Genomic DNA, 13845 nt, shown 5'->3' on the forward strand with positions numbered 1-13845 from the left:
GCTGACACGAAGTCCTGTCGCTATGTCACGCCCCTCCCCGAACGTCACTTGCAGGTGCCGAAGCTAGATCCCCGCGAGCAGACCACGGCCCCGCCCTCGGCTTACTGAACTCAGCTGACCTTCGCTCCGCCCTTCCCCACCCACAGGCTGCCTGGGGTGGTCGTGGCCACAATCCCTCCGCCTTCGCTCTCTCCGACTCCTAACGCGCACGCGCTGGCGTAAGAGAGGGAAGACCCCACCCCCCCACTGCAGGAGCAGGATGAAGTCACCTGACGGAACCCCGCCTCCCCCTTCCCCGTCCCAGCATCCTCCGCGCAGGCATAGCCTCCTTAGTCGCCCCTCCCGGCAGGTTTAGCCACGTGAGCCACACAGATGCTTCTTGGGATTTGTGGTCCCGTGAGGCGGGCACTAGTCAGGCAGGTGGCCCAAGGTCAGGCAGGTAGGGAGGGCCCCGGCCTGGCCGGCCCTCGGAGCGAGAAAATGCGCGCGAGAAGGTCAAGCTGGAGCTAAAAATAGAAAGCTCGCCCCGCCCCCGCAGTCTTGGCGGGGGGTGGTGGAGGGGGTGGTGGACCAGCCTCCCTCCTTTGGACCCTGAGCCCCTTGCGGACAGAAACTGGCCACCCTTGGGGCCCCGCTCCCTCCTCCCCTGCCGGATCTCATTTCACCCCCAGAAGCTCCCCCCGTAGCCAATGGCCTCTCTGGCTAGGGCCCCTCCTTCAGGGAAATGCCAAGGAATGGACCCATGGGGCCAGCACCTTCCTGCACCCTGGTCTTCCCCGCCCCCCAAGAGCTGAGGCCAGTCTAGTTGGCACAGACCTGGTCTTTGCCCTCTGGACCCAGGGCCAGCCAGGGAACTGTCACATGAGACAGGCCACAGTAAGTCAGAGCATCCTCACGTCTAGGCCACACGAGGGTTGTACCCGCTGGGTTTCTCTGTGAACCTCGTTGAGGGCCCCCGAGCCAACTCCCCCCCCCACCTCCCCAGTTCCCATACCAGGCAATCAGAGCCTCCGCTCTACAGAATTTATTGGGTCGATAACTGGACAAGTCACACGTGTACAAAATGGAGCTCACACTATCCCAAAGCAAGGGGCTGAGGGGGAGGAAGGGGGTGGGAGGCAGTTACTGGCCTTTCAGGGAGGTGCAGAGGCTAGGGGCTCTGGCAGCCCGGGCCCCCCCCCCCCCCCACCCCTGGGAGAGGGTCAGAGGCACGGCCACTCAAGAGACCCTGGCCTGGCTTTGGTCACAAAACTCAAAACAGAGCCCAGAGCTGGGCTGGGACGGACAAAATGAGGGTTGGGGAACTTCAGGACCCTAAGGGCCACTGTTCATCCCCTTCATGGTAGGGTCGGTCCAAACCTAGTCTAGGGACGTGTGCAGGGGATGTGCAGCGATGCGGGAAAGAGGAGACACCAACAGGGGGAGGCTGGGGCAGACTGCCCAGCCTGGCTCCTCCCCAGGGGACACCCAGATTGGTGAAGGTTTCGTGAGACCACAGCTGGGCAGCTAGCAGCGGGTTTCATAGATGCCACTGCGGCCGATGTAGCGCACCCATTTGATGACGTCGTGGTCGCTGTAGTTCAGCTTGGGTTCAAACACCTTTAAGTATCGCACCTTCAAGCCAGAGGGTGCAAATGGTACCTGGAGCGGAAGAAGGTGGTCAGAGGGCCTCCCTCTCCATCCCAACACTCCCCAGAGAAAGATGGGCAGCACTTCTTCCCTGCATAAGAGGCCTGCAATGGGCCCCTCCTCCTGGAGGCTTTTCTTGCTGCCACTGGTTAGAACTCCCACCTTCTGATTCTACCAGTCTGTGCACAACATGCATGGTCTTCTACTCCTCAAGTAGAATGTTGATTCTCTGAGATCAGGGACTACAGTGCATGTTTGTGTGCAAGAAAAGGGAAGTGGATTTGGAACTGGGGGGGACACGACAGGTGGGACACCTCAACACCATCTTAGTAAACACTTATTGAATGAATCTCTCCTTCTTACCCACATGGGCCTCATTACTAAGTCAGCCACAGAGGAGATGTTCTGGGTGGGCTTAGGGGGTGGGATTTCAGGCACCAAGACAAAGGGTATTTTCACCCACTTTTCTCCACAGAGCCTCGCTGCAGAGTTCAGGGATGACCTAAATTAAACTTTTCCAAAGTTCATGAGCAGAGAGAAGTCAGGAAGATCCCACCTTAAAGGCAATTGGCAATGCCAATTTGAAATGGCTGGCCAGAGTTGCTGTATCTTGAGGCTGCCTGAGGCCCATGCAGTAGGCCCTACAACCTCAATGTAGGGGCATTTCCTTCTAAAATACTACGACTAAGTGATTCAACAAAAATCTTCAACATGTGTGACAATTTTTAATTGGGCTTAAGTCTTTGTTTTGCTCCCCAATTTCTTATTCTTAAAGAGTATTCTCAATCCCTGCCCCAGAACACCCTGTATGGCCCCTATCAATGTATTACTTTGTGAAACACCAACATTAAAGAATCTGATCTTCTGGGTCCCTGTCTTGTACAACTGGCTTTAACTAGGCCTCCATTTCCTCTCCTCTAAAAGTTGGGCTGGACGAGGTAGCCTCTTGAGATCAGCCACCAGGGGTGGGGAACCTGTGGTCTCAAGGCCACCCACGTCTGGCCCTTTAGGTGCTTGGGTGTGGCTTTTTGACTGAGTCCAAGTTTTACAGAATAAATCCTTTTATTAAGGGGATCTGTTCTGTGAAGTCAGGATTCAGTCAAAGGGCTGCACTTGAGGACCTAGAGGGCCACATGTGGCCTCAAGGTCACAGGTTCCCTACTTCTGAGCCAGACCCATTGGCTTCCTGAGGATCTCACCTCAAAATTCATGGAGATGGGAGGCCGGGCCCACTTCTTCTTGTCGTTGGTCGGTAGCAGCTCAATCTCCGCACTGATCTGTGATTCCTTCATTCCTGCCATGCGCTTGATCCTAAGGGCATAGAGTCAGATGTGGCTGTTTTGACCCTACATTCTGGAGGGGTTTCCAGGAAGCCAGAGGTTAAGGTGAACAAACCAGAAGAGGAGACAAGGTGGCTTGGAAGGATGGCTCCAGACTGGAGGCCAGGCCTTTGGGGGTTTCCACATTTATCCCTTTGGGCCTCAACTATCTGTCAAAGAGATATAAGGTCACCTGCTCTGTTGTACCTTGCAGAGATATGTGCAGATGAATGCCCAAATGCTTGATAAGACAGAACTTTGAATTTGATGAATGCCCAAATGCTTGACCACAAGACAGAACTTTGAGGTGTCACTGGGATGAGACCAGCCAACAAAGAAAGAGGAAAAGAGGGAGATGCTCTCATGCTGGGGCCCAATAGGAGTGCACAGGGGCCTATCAGCCCTCCCGGTGCCCTACTCCACCCCACTCACTTCCATACGATGGCGTTCTCACTGGCCTTGTACTTGGCTTTTCCCTTCATGCAGATCACTTGAACCCCACTTGTGTTCAGCGGTGTTGGGATCCGGACCTAGAATTCATGAGCCCATCACCAACAGCCCCAAGTTGGCATGAGTGTTCCCTCCTCCCTTTCTCCCTCCCAGCTCCCCTCCCGCACCTCAATTTTCTGGGCCAGCAAAGAAGGCTTGAAGTTGGACTTAATGACAACTTTAACCTCCAGTTTGGTCCGTCCCACCTCCCGCACCAGGGGTATCACCCGGAAGGGTAGGATGATGTCCTTGGTGGTCCGGTACCTGTGGAAAGAAGAAGCAGGACAGTTATGGGGTAGCAAGGATCCAGGGGGATCCCCAGCCCACTCTGCCATACTTGCCTCATAAGCTCAAATTCTCCATCAGGGGGGATGAAACTGATGCTTCGTTCAGAGTCAAACTTACTGAGCCTTACACACTGGTGGAAGGTGCAGTCATCTATGGCAATAGACTGCTTCCCACTGTGGGCAGAAGCAGAGGGTGAGCGGGGAGAAAGGGGAGACAGGGCCAGAGTTCTTCTGGCAGGAAACAACCTCCTGAGGAAATTGGGCCAGAATCTGGAAAAGGTCTACCCCATTCAGCTGGGGGGAACCCAACTCAGAAGCCAGCTCACAGGCCATGGCTGCTGTGAGGCCCAGAATAGGACAGAGAGAAACACTGGGTCCCGCCTACCCAAGAGCCTCCCTCGCACCTCAGGGTCTCTGCCCACCTCTTGCCCGTCTCATCAGCCGTGCCCTTGCCCTGCTTCTCGATGACAATTTTGTCATTCATCCCAAACTTGCACTCGGGCATACCACTCAGATAGCTCTTCATCACAACCCGGCCTGACACGTGAGCACTGAGCACCTGCCCTGGGGAAAGAGGACAGGAGAGTCAGGCTGTCCTGAGAAAAGCCAAGGAAGAAGGCACCCACCCGAAGGCTCCCTCGGGAGGCCCGCCCTCTCACCTTGAGGAGACATGAGCAGGTTGACGCTCTCAAGCACGTCCAGGAAGAGCTCATTCCGACGATATTTGATGCCCTCCCGCCGCCAACCAATCTGCCCAGTCACCTGGCTGGTGATCTGAGACTGTTCTTCCTTTGTCTGAATGGAGGGGGTTGGGAGGGTCACAAGAAACTCACCAACATCTCCCATTCCCACCTCCTGCCCACCCAGCCTCCCAAATCCGGGGGAGGAGCCCGAGGGAAGGAAACTGAGGTACTAGCATACCTGATGCTGAAGAAATGCCACAGGAAGAGGAAGGGAGCCAGAAAGAGTCCGAATTGGGACAGGGAAAGAGAAAAGAAAGGCAGGTCAGGCCTGAGCCCCAGAGGAGCACCCATCAGTTTGCCAACCCTGGGGCCCCCAGGCCAAGTCACAGAAGAGAATCAAAGGGATCCAGCCCAGGCAAAGAGACTCTACACTTCCCCTTCTCCAACTGTGGGGCTTCGCTTCCTCTTCTTCCCCCCCCCCCGCCCCCCGCCACGAAGCAAAAAGCTAAATTCCTCGAAGCAGGGCTGCAGACTCAGCTCATCTCCTGCTGGGAGAAGGCCAACCAGCCTCTCAGAGAAGAGTCAGTAACCATGGTAACCTGGGCCCAGCCCTACACTTCCCATCAGGGCACATGACTGAGCCCAGCCAAGGCTCTGGTACCTGGCTCTTAATGCCCTGCTGGGTGATGAACGTTTTCAGAGCTCCTGTCTCCGAGTTCTGTGGGTAGCCAAAGTCCAGGATTTCTGCAGGGGGAAGAGGATTGTCAGCGGCAGAGGCTACCCTGTCTGGGGTGAGGCTGGGAAAAGCTTGGCCTCTCCAGAGCTGTGCCCAGAGGTACCAGCTCCACAGCTTGATCTTTAGGATTTTACTTTTACAAAGAAGTCTAGAGAAATGAGAGCAGATGGGGGAATCTACAGGGTATTCTGGAGCCCAGCCCAGGTGTTCATAGATCCCTGCCTGGCCCCCAGGGGAGGTCCCCCCTCCCCAAAAGGCCTGGCTGTCCTGCATTGGGCCCCCCCTCACCATCCAGTAGCTCGTAGATGAGCACAAAGTTGTTCTTGATGTTCTCCTCGCTGATCTTGCCAAAGTAGGCAGCCATGACATCACACATCTTATAGAGAAACTCAAAGACCATGGCGGCGTTGACATTTTGCTTGGTGACGGCTGCCAGCCAGATGTTGGAGCGTTTGACGTGGAAGAAGCTGGTACGGGCAATGTTGGTGACGGGGGGAGCGCACCTGCTGCCGGGCATGAATCACGTTGACGCGGAAGGCGTCCACGGCATTCCGCCTGGAGGGGACATGAAGGCTGCTCAGGGTCTAGTGGAGCAAGCCTGCTGGGGGGATACCCCCAGCTGCCACCCCTCCCCCCTTACAGGAGCAGCCTCCCTTCTTTCTGGGGGTCAAGGTCAAGCTGAAAAGATATATGGGATGACCAGCTGCCAGGGACTAGGAAAGAGAGAACACCCTCTGGACAGGCCTAAGAGTTAGTGACTAGCTGCCAAGCCAGGCCTGAGTCCCCTTCTCAACACTGGCTGCATCTCCCTAGTGAAACAGGCCTTGGGCTGCCCCAAACACTAAACATGAGGAGCCAGATGAACATTCTGAATGGCTGTTGCCTCTAGAGGCCACCCTGCTAGCCAGCCTCTAAAGAACCAAGGATTTGGCCCACTCTTTGGGGTGGGGAGGGAATGTTCAGCAGGGACTTGAACTGCCCAAGCTTGATCAAGATTGGATTCCTGGGCAAGGGAGGGAAAGAGGGGAAGAGGGAGGTCAAAAATCAGGGTTGTGGGCAAGATGCCCCAAGCCCACCTATGCCAAAGGCTGCAGCTGGCAGGCCGCTTACCTATTGCTATGGCAGCCAATGAGATGGGATGAGAAAAATGATGCCAGCGAGGAGAACAGTGACAGCAAGGAGAGAAAGGGTTAGACAGACACATGGACACACAGACACACAAACAGAGGAGGCCCACGGCTCAGGCTCAGGCCCTGGGTGACAGAGGGAAGAGGAAGCCCAGCAAAGCCCCAGTGGGCAGCAAGTCCTTTGGGGGGCACAACAAATGCCATTCTCCTCAAGGCAGCCGCTGCCCTCCCCCAGCTGTGCCCAGCAGCTCTGGCCCCCAGCCCTCTCAGCTGCACTGACTCTGCCCCGTCTCTGCCTAGCCCTGGGCTGGGGCAAGAAGGGGCCAGAGAAGAATCCAGCTCAGAGTAATGGGGCCTGGGGAAGAGTCAGGAGTGGGGGAAGAGGGAAGCAGCTCTTTGGCCTAGAGGGATCCCTCTAACAGGACTGCTTGAATCATGGAGTCAGTGACTGGGAGAGCCCTTGCGGCCATCTAGTCTAGCCACCTCCCTCATTCTTACAGATGAAGAAACAGAGGTGGCAGGTGATTTGCCCAAGTTCACACAGACTGGAACACCAGTCCCAGGACTCCCAGTTCTGGGCTCTTCCCTCTGTTCTGTCAGCTGAGTGACCCCCCCCATCTTTGGGCAGGACAGATGGCCTGAGGGCTCTCCCAGCCCCCGCAGACAGCCAGACTCTGCCAAGGCCGTGCCAAGCAGGCCCAGAGTGCTTTGGCCAAGCTCTTACAAAGTTATGAAGTGCATAGTAGCCTAGCCATTTCCAGACCATCCAAAGAAGCAGGACTAGGCCCAGGTTCCAGGCTTTCCAAGCCCTCCTGCTTGGTTCTCCGAGCTGGCGGGCATGCGAGCATCACATATGTTCCATGGGTGGGGCATGCATAGCCCACCACCGACACTCACCCGATGTCATCTCGGTAGACCCGGGAGATAAGCACCTCCCCCTTGTGGTTGTAGATAAAAAGCCCTCCGATCATGGTGGCGACTCAGTCTCCTCTGCCCATGGCTCTGAGAACAGACCTAGGGAAGGAGAAGAGAAGGTGATGCTCAGGTCCAGAGTCCCTAGGGCTCTGCTCAGGGCTGCAAGGGCCCAGCAGGCTGCCACTCCAAGTTCAACTGCCTCACCCAAAGATTAAGAGAAGTGGGGAGGGGGCAGGGGGAAGAAGGCTGTCTGACCTTTGCTACCAGTGTGCCCCTCTTCCCCCAGTCCCAGTGTCCTCATCTGTAAGACAGGAGCTGGTGAGGGTTGCCCCTGAGGCAGTCCTAGGCCCACAGCACAGAAAAGTTGGCACATCCAGCCAGCATCCACCAGGATAGACAGTTACTTCATACCCCCCCAGGTCCTCTTGAGGCACCTGCAGCCCTGAGTTACTGAATAGGCCCCAAGGCCCCTGACCTGGCAGCAGCCCCTCTATGCCCTGCTTCCCCAAGGCTTTCTCAGGGGGAGCAGTTGGGGTAAGGAATCTCCTGTCCCAGGCCCAGCCAGGACTGTGGGAGTGTCTGATAGGAGTGGGCAGGACAGATTAGAGAGGCAGGCCAGGCAGAGGGGTGATGGCCTCAGGGCGAGGCCCCAAACATACAAGAAACTTAAGCAGCTTATTAGAGCTAACAGCTGACTGAGCAGCTCCCTAGTGTCTAGGGGCTGAGAGGGAGGGAAGGGAATGACTCCCACTCCAGAGCACAAAGCCTAGACTCAATTCCTTTAGCTCAGATAGGGCTAAGGAGGCAGTTGGGACTTTGGGAACACGCCAGAAGACCAAGAGACCAGAATGCTCATGCCTGACAAGTCATTACTTGCTACCAGCTGCCCAGGGCTGGAGCTGGGTGACTTTGGGGCAGTCACCTCTTTAGGCCTATTTCTTAACCTGTAAAATGGGAAGGCCAAATTGGGCTTGAAATCCATGAGGCCGGTCCTAAAATGGTATGATTTCTTGGATAGTTTCTGGGTCCTCGTTGCTTACAGAAAAGGCTTGCAATCCTGCCAATTTAAGGAAAGGCCAACTTTATTCCTCCTCTCAGGGTTAAGCTTGGCATTGGTTACTTCCCCCTCCCTGCCCCACCCTACCCCCAACTATACTGTGAAAAAAAGGGGTTCAGGCCAATAATGGTGGACAAAAGAGTCAAAGGGAGATGATGCTACCTACAGCAAAGTAAGGGCAAGTCCCTGTAGGCCAGGATCAAGTGGGCCCAACATCCTGGGGGAGAGAGGAGCCGACCCCAAGGGTTTGCTTAAGGAAGGGAAAGTAAAATTGACAGATTTCAGCTTTGCTCCAAGAACCCATGAGTGCCTCTGAAAGGCATGACATTGGCAAATTCTGAGCAGAATGGGGGAGGGGGATACAGGCCTGGAGGAAGTTCTCTTCTTGAAAAAGGACAGGACAGGAATGGGCAGGGGACTCTTTCTGGGAAATCCGGAAGAGTAGGAATGTGTGTATGTGTGAGGTGGATCCCTCTGAAGAGGGCTGAACTCAGTAGGGTAGGCAGGAGGACAGGGCTCTTGTCTGAAAAGGAAAGGACACCCCAGGGTCTCTGGCTGAAGGGAAGAGCCCTGTCCTAGAGGGTGGGTGGGGTTGGGTCAAGGAGGGAAGGAGAACGGGAGAGGGCTGGGATCTGATAAATAGGAGATTATCAAGGAAAGGGACTCTGGTCAATGAAGACACAGGTAGAGAGGGTAAAGTGGGTAGAAGGGGAAGGAAAGGGTGGGTGAGCCCCGATAGAAAAGAGGGGAGACAAACACTGCCCGGGAATGCAAGGATAAGGAGTGAGGAAGGAAGGGGGTGGGGCAGTGAGTGGGTATGTCCCCTGAGGAGTTGGGAGCGGAGGCTTGGCTTGGTTCTAGATGGAAAAACGTAGGGAGACAGGGAGGTTTTGCAAGGATAAAAAGCTTAGAGTAGATGGGGCCCTGGCTTATTAGACCCTTCTCCTAGAAGGACTAGGATGGGTTAGGCCTTTGGTCCTGGAAAGGTTAGAAGGAGCCATGAAATGTGGAGTTGGGGAGAGTCTGCTTTAGAGAAGGGCAGTGGTAGCAGCCAGGGTAGTCTGGAGGTGGTGAATGAAGCAGGTAGAAGAAAAGGTCCTGGGTGTGAAGGGTTCTTTCCCTAAGAGCCTGGGCCTTAGGGCTCTCCAGTGGGAGGAGGGGGACATGCAGGACTGGTCATGGGCCTGGGGAGGGGGATGCAGGGGAGGCATCTCTCCTGATAAAGATGGGGTTAGGGATGGCTGTCCTGAAGGGGAATCAGGAAAGGCCACAGCTATGTAGCATCTCCCTTGGAAAAGGGCATCAGTCCCACAGCTATAGGGGTGGGGCAGAGGAGAGCCCCTTCTTGGGAAGGTACAGGCAAAGGGCCTGACCCTTTGGGGATAGGAAGGGACCACATGCTTCAGATCTAGAGGGGTGGATTTCCGTGGGGGAGGCCCCGTGAAGGCCAGGAAACTGGAGACAATTGCTCCCTCCTGAAAGAAGAGGGGAATAGGAGGGCAGAGTCCTTCCACAAACAGCGGGTGGGTCTCTAAGTGCCTGTCCCCAAAGGGTCAGCCCCGGAGCAAGGGACTGGGGGAACTCTTCTGCAAGGGAAGGGAACGCAGGGTTCTAGGTTTGAAGCTGGGAAGGGACCCTGAAGATGATTTCCTATTTTTAACTAAGAGGGAACCCTTAATCCTGGAGAGGAAAAGTGACTTGCCCTAAAAGTCACAAAACTACTAAGTAGCAAAGGCAGGATTCACACCCAGGACCTCCAAATCCAGTGCTGTCTCAGCCCTTTCATGGTGCCCGCCCCTGGGGTACGGCAGGAAAACGGGTCTGTGCCAGGGGGAGAAGAGGAGGGGTCTGCCAGTGCAGGGGGACAGAAGTCGCGGCTCTAACCAAGAGGGGTCTGGGCAGAGAAGGGGGCAGCCCTAATCAATGCGGGGAGGGCTGAGGGTTCACCCAGTCGGCTCCCGAGGGGGAGGGCGGGTCGTCCTGGAGATTCCGGCCCCGGGGTGGGGGCGGTGGGGGGCTGGGCCGGGACAGGGCAGTGGGGGGATGGGGGGTGAAAACAACGGCGGCGTTACCTGGGAGGGTCCTCGGTGTCCTTGTCTCGGAGGGATCAGTTCAGGTTCTGGGGGGGGTGGTTCCGGGGACCCTCGGGCAGGGGGGGTTAGGGGGGTGACCTGGGATTCCTGATGAGGGGTGTCCCGGGTGGGGTCGGGCCCAGGCCTGCCTCCCCACCCCTTCTCCCGCCGCGCCCCTGGGCATCCACTGATCACCGCTGCGCCCCTGCTCACCAGGCGCAGCCGCGGCCCGTCCGTCCGTCCGTCGGTCGCTCAGTCAGTCGATCCGTGCGAGGATCCAGCTCCTCCGCCGCCGCCGCCGCCGCCGCTCCCAAGATGTCCGCCCGCCCCCCGCCCGCGGCTTCAGCTTTCACCGCAGTGCCGGCTCCGCCCCGGCCTGCCTGCCCCGCCCGGCTAGGTCCACTGCGCACGCGCACGAGCACCCCTCGGACTACGATTCCCGGCGGGGCCCTCGGCGCTGGAGGGGGGCATGCGCAGGACGCACCGCACTACAGCTCCCAGCAGGCTCCGGGGGCCCTTCTCCAACCTCGCCTCCCTCGGGAAAAGAGTCTCCCAGCATGCTTCGCTCCGTTTCCCCATGCAGCTGGCTGGGAAATGTAGTCAGCGTATGTCCTAGTCTAGCTCTTGTAGGAGCCTGTATTCAGAGCCCGAAGGAGCTTTGGAGGTCAGAGATCCAGGGCCTAGGGCTGGAAGAGACGTTGGAGGCCTTCCTAGCCTTGCCCTCTCATTTCACAGATGAAGAAACTGAGACCCAGAAAGATGAAGTGCCTGGCTCCTGGTGGATGCTTAATAAAATGCTCCTTGATTGGAACCCAAGCCATTTTACCTTCAAATCCCCTTCTCGGAGGCTCAAAAAAAAAAAAAAAAAGCTCATGGATTTGGGACTGGAAGGAAACTCCCTAATCCTAAATGCCTTTGGAGCCCAAAGAGGTGAACATAGTGGTCCCAGACGCCCTCTGGCCAGTGCCGCTTCCCTCAGGCTCTTCCTCCAGACATGACTCAGGTCCCAGCAATCTTTACCAGACTCCCAATTCCTAAAGCGAGGGTTTGGACCATGTTACTCCCCTGTTCATGAAGTTCCAGGGGCTGCCTCTTGCCTGGTTGGCTTAGAGAGCCCTCCAGGAACATGGCCCAGGGAAGCTTTCCACTCCCCTTTGTGCACTTATGGTCAGGCCAAAACTGTCCTCCATGTTCCTCGAACAGCACCCTTCATTTCCCACCTCCAGGCCTTTGCACAGGCTGTGCCTTTTCCCTGAAATGTGTTTTCTCCTCTCCTTTTCTCCCCGCATCCCTAGGTCCTCCCTTTCAGACTCAGCTTTCCTGGGCACCCCCTAATTACTTTGTATGTATTTTGTATAGATTTTTCTGCTTGCCTAGTTTTTCCACAGGGACTTTGGGGGTTTTGTCTTTGTCTCCCTGGAGTGCCTGAGCGATGCTTAATTAATACTTGTTGAATGACTGACTGGCCACCAGGGATCTCCAGACCCCTAGTAATTCTAGTTCTGGGCTAAAATGCCAGAAAAAGCCCACTGGAGGCACAGGGCTGGTAGGGACCCTCATGAGGAACCATCACTTTACAGCTCGGGAAACAGGCCTAGAGAGGGTGCCCTGACCATTCACCTCACCACATCTATTGTTCCCCCAATAGAAGGGAAGCTTTTTGAGGGCAGGGCCTGTTATACTATTTTAAATCCCTATTACAGTGCCTGGTGCATAATAAGTATGTAAAACATGTTTGCTATTCAGCTGACTGATTTTTTGACCTCAGCAGGACTTACTGGAGCTCTGAAATCTCAACCCTTTTTTCAGAGAAAGGAGTGCCTAGTTCCAGATGCTTTCCCTTGAGAAGCCAGGCGAGCCATTCTCCAACCCGAGTCCCCTGTGGTTTGTCCTCAGCACTGAAGAAGTCAGTTCTCTCAGGTTTCTCCTGGGCCTGGGGAAGCCACAATCCCTGAGACGGCCCCTGAGGATGACCAAATGAAGGGCATCAGTCACCCAAGGAGGGAGGGGAGGGGAGGGAAGACGTGGGCAGCACACAGCCAGGCAGCTGCAGAGAAGGAAGACCTAGGCTTCAGTCCCAGCCTCCCCTCCACTCCCACTCCCCCCAAAAAGGGTGAGACCATTCATTTTTCCTTAGTTTGGCACTCAAAGCCTTCCACCATGGGACCCTGAAGCTGCTTTTGAAAGCTTACCTCTGTTCAGTCCAACAAAGCTATTTATTAAGCTCTTTCTGAATGCAGAGCACTGTTCTAGATCTCAACGTTAAATAAACCTCAGCCCCCCACCCTCATGCAGGGATAAAGATACAAAGACAACTGAGGCAGCTGGTTGGTGGCACCAATGAGCCTGGAGGCAGGACCCTAGTTCAAATCTGCCCTCAGACACTTTCCAGCCAGTCATTTAACCTCTGTTTGCCTCAGTTTCCTCAACTATAAAGCAAATAATAGCCCCCTCAGGATTGTTGTGAAGATCAAGTGCGATCCTATTTGTAAATGGTAAGAACTCTGTAAATACTTATTCCTCACCCACCCCCATGCCCCCCCACTTCAAATCCCAGTAGTACATAAGTGCTCACTGACAGTGGAAGGGGAGTCTGATCCCTAATATGAAAGACCATGGAATTCTTCTGCGAAGTGGTGTTTGAATTGGACTTGAAGAAGTCATGGGAAGTGAGCCAAGCCGCATCCAGGCACAGGAATGGAGGCAAGAAAGGGCAGGGTACATTCGAGGGCAGTCCAGAGTCCTGCTTGGCATCCAGTACATAGAGAAAAGAAAACCTGGGGGCGAAGGGTGGGGGGAGGGAAGTTGGGGTGACACCAACTCTTAGGGGGAATCTTGAATGCCAGGTAAGCTGGACTCAATTGGCAATAGGGAGCCATGGGAGAGGTGTGAGTAGAGAGGTGAGAGGGCCTGACTTATGTTTGAAAAAGATGATGCTGTCATCCCCTAAAGGAAAGAAGGCAGGCAGAGGTAATGTGGGCTTGACTAGGGTGGGGACAGGGGGAATAAGGAGAGGGGGACAGCTGGGAGAAAGTGTGACCATGGATTTGATGAGACTTGAATTGGATGTGAGGGGAAGGTGTACAGTCATAGGATCATAGATTCAAAGCTGGAAGGAACATAAAGCTAGTCAAGTCCCTTCATGTTACAGATGAGAAAAGTAAGGCAGACAGGGGTTAAATGGCTGGCCCAGGGTCACATAGCTAGCCAATGTCCACTGTGGGATTCCAAGTTCAGTGACCTATCCCCTACCCCATGATTTAACATTAGGAATAACCCACAGTTTTCAGCATGGGAGACGGGGAATGGTGGAGGCTGCTGATGGAAGATGAAATCAGAGACAGGCACATTCTGGCCCAATGAAGGCCAGTTTCCAAATCCACCCTGAACCTTTCTTCCTTCTGGGCTGTATGTTCCAGGTGAACTGCCCTTCCCCCACATCTCCACCGGCCCAAAGGCATCCTGGAAGGCCCAGCTCAGGCTGCCATTTCTGGGCAGCCTCCTCTGATGATCTCCATTGAAAGGATGGTA

The 13845-nt window shown here is 55.4% G+C and overlaps 1 protein-coding gene across 1 annotated transcript; it reads right to left on the bottom strand.

Annotated features, from left to right (window-relative positions):
• Nucleotides 1–1009: 1009 nt before the first annotated feature.
• On the bottom strand, nucleotides 1010–10658 carry AP2M1 (adaptor related protein complex 2 subunit mu 1). The gene is given in 13 exon segments (XM_072640466.1): nucleotides 1010–1641; nucleotides 2829–2940; nucleotides 3381–3478; nucleotides 3566–3701; nucleotides 3779–3898; nucleotides 4147–4288; nucleotides 4384–4519; nucleotides 4646–4651; nucleotides 5069–5151; nucleotides 5432–5636; nucleotides 5638–5698; nucleotides 7168–7284; nucleotides 10528–10658. Coding segments are annotated over 12 exon segments (1308 nt in total). The 5' UTR covers nucleotides 7242–7284; nucleotides 10528–10658; the 3' UTR covers nucleotides 1010–1506.
• Nucleotides 10659–13845: the final 3187 nt, after the last annotated feature.

The sequence above is a fragment of the Notamacropus eugenii genome, chromosome 2 (assembly GCF_028372415.1).
Source record: "Notamacropus eugenii isolate mMacEug1 chromosome 2, mMacEug1.pri_v2, whole genome shotgun sequence".
NCBI classification, from domain to species: Eukaryota; Metazoa; Chordata; class Mammalia; order Diprotodontia; family Macropodidae; genus Notamacropus; species Notamacropus eugenii.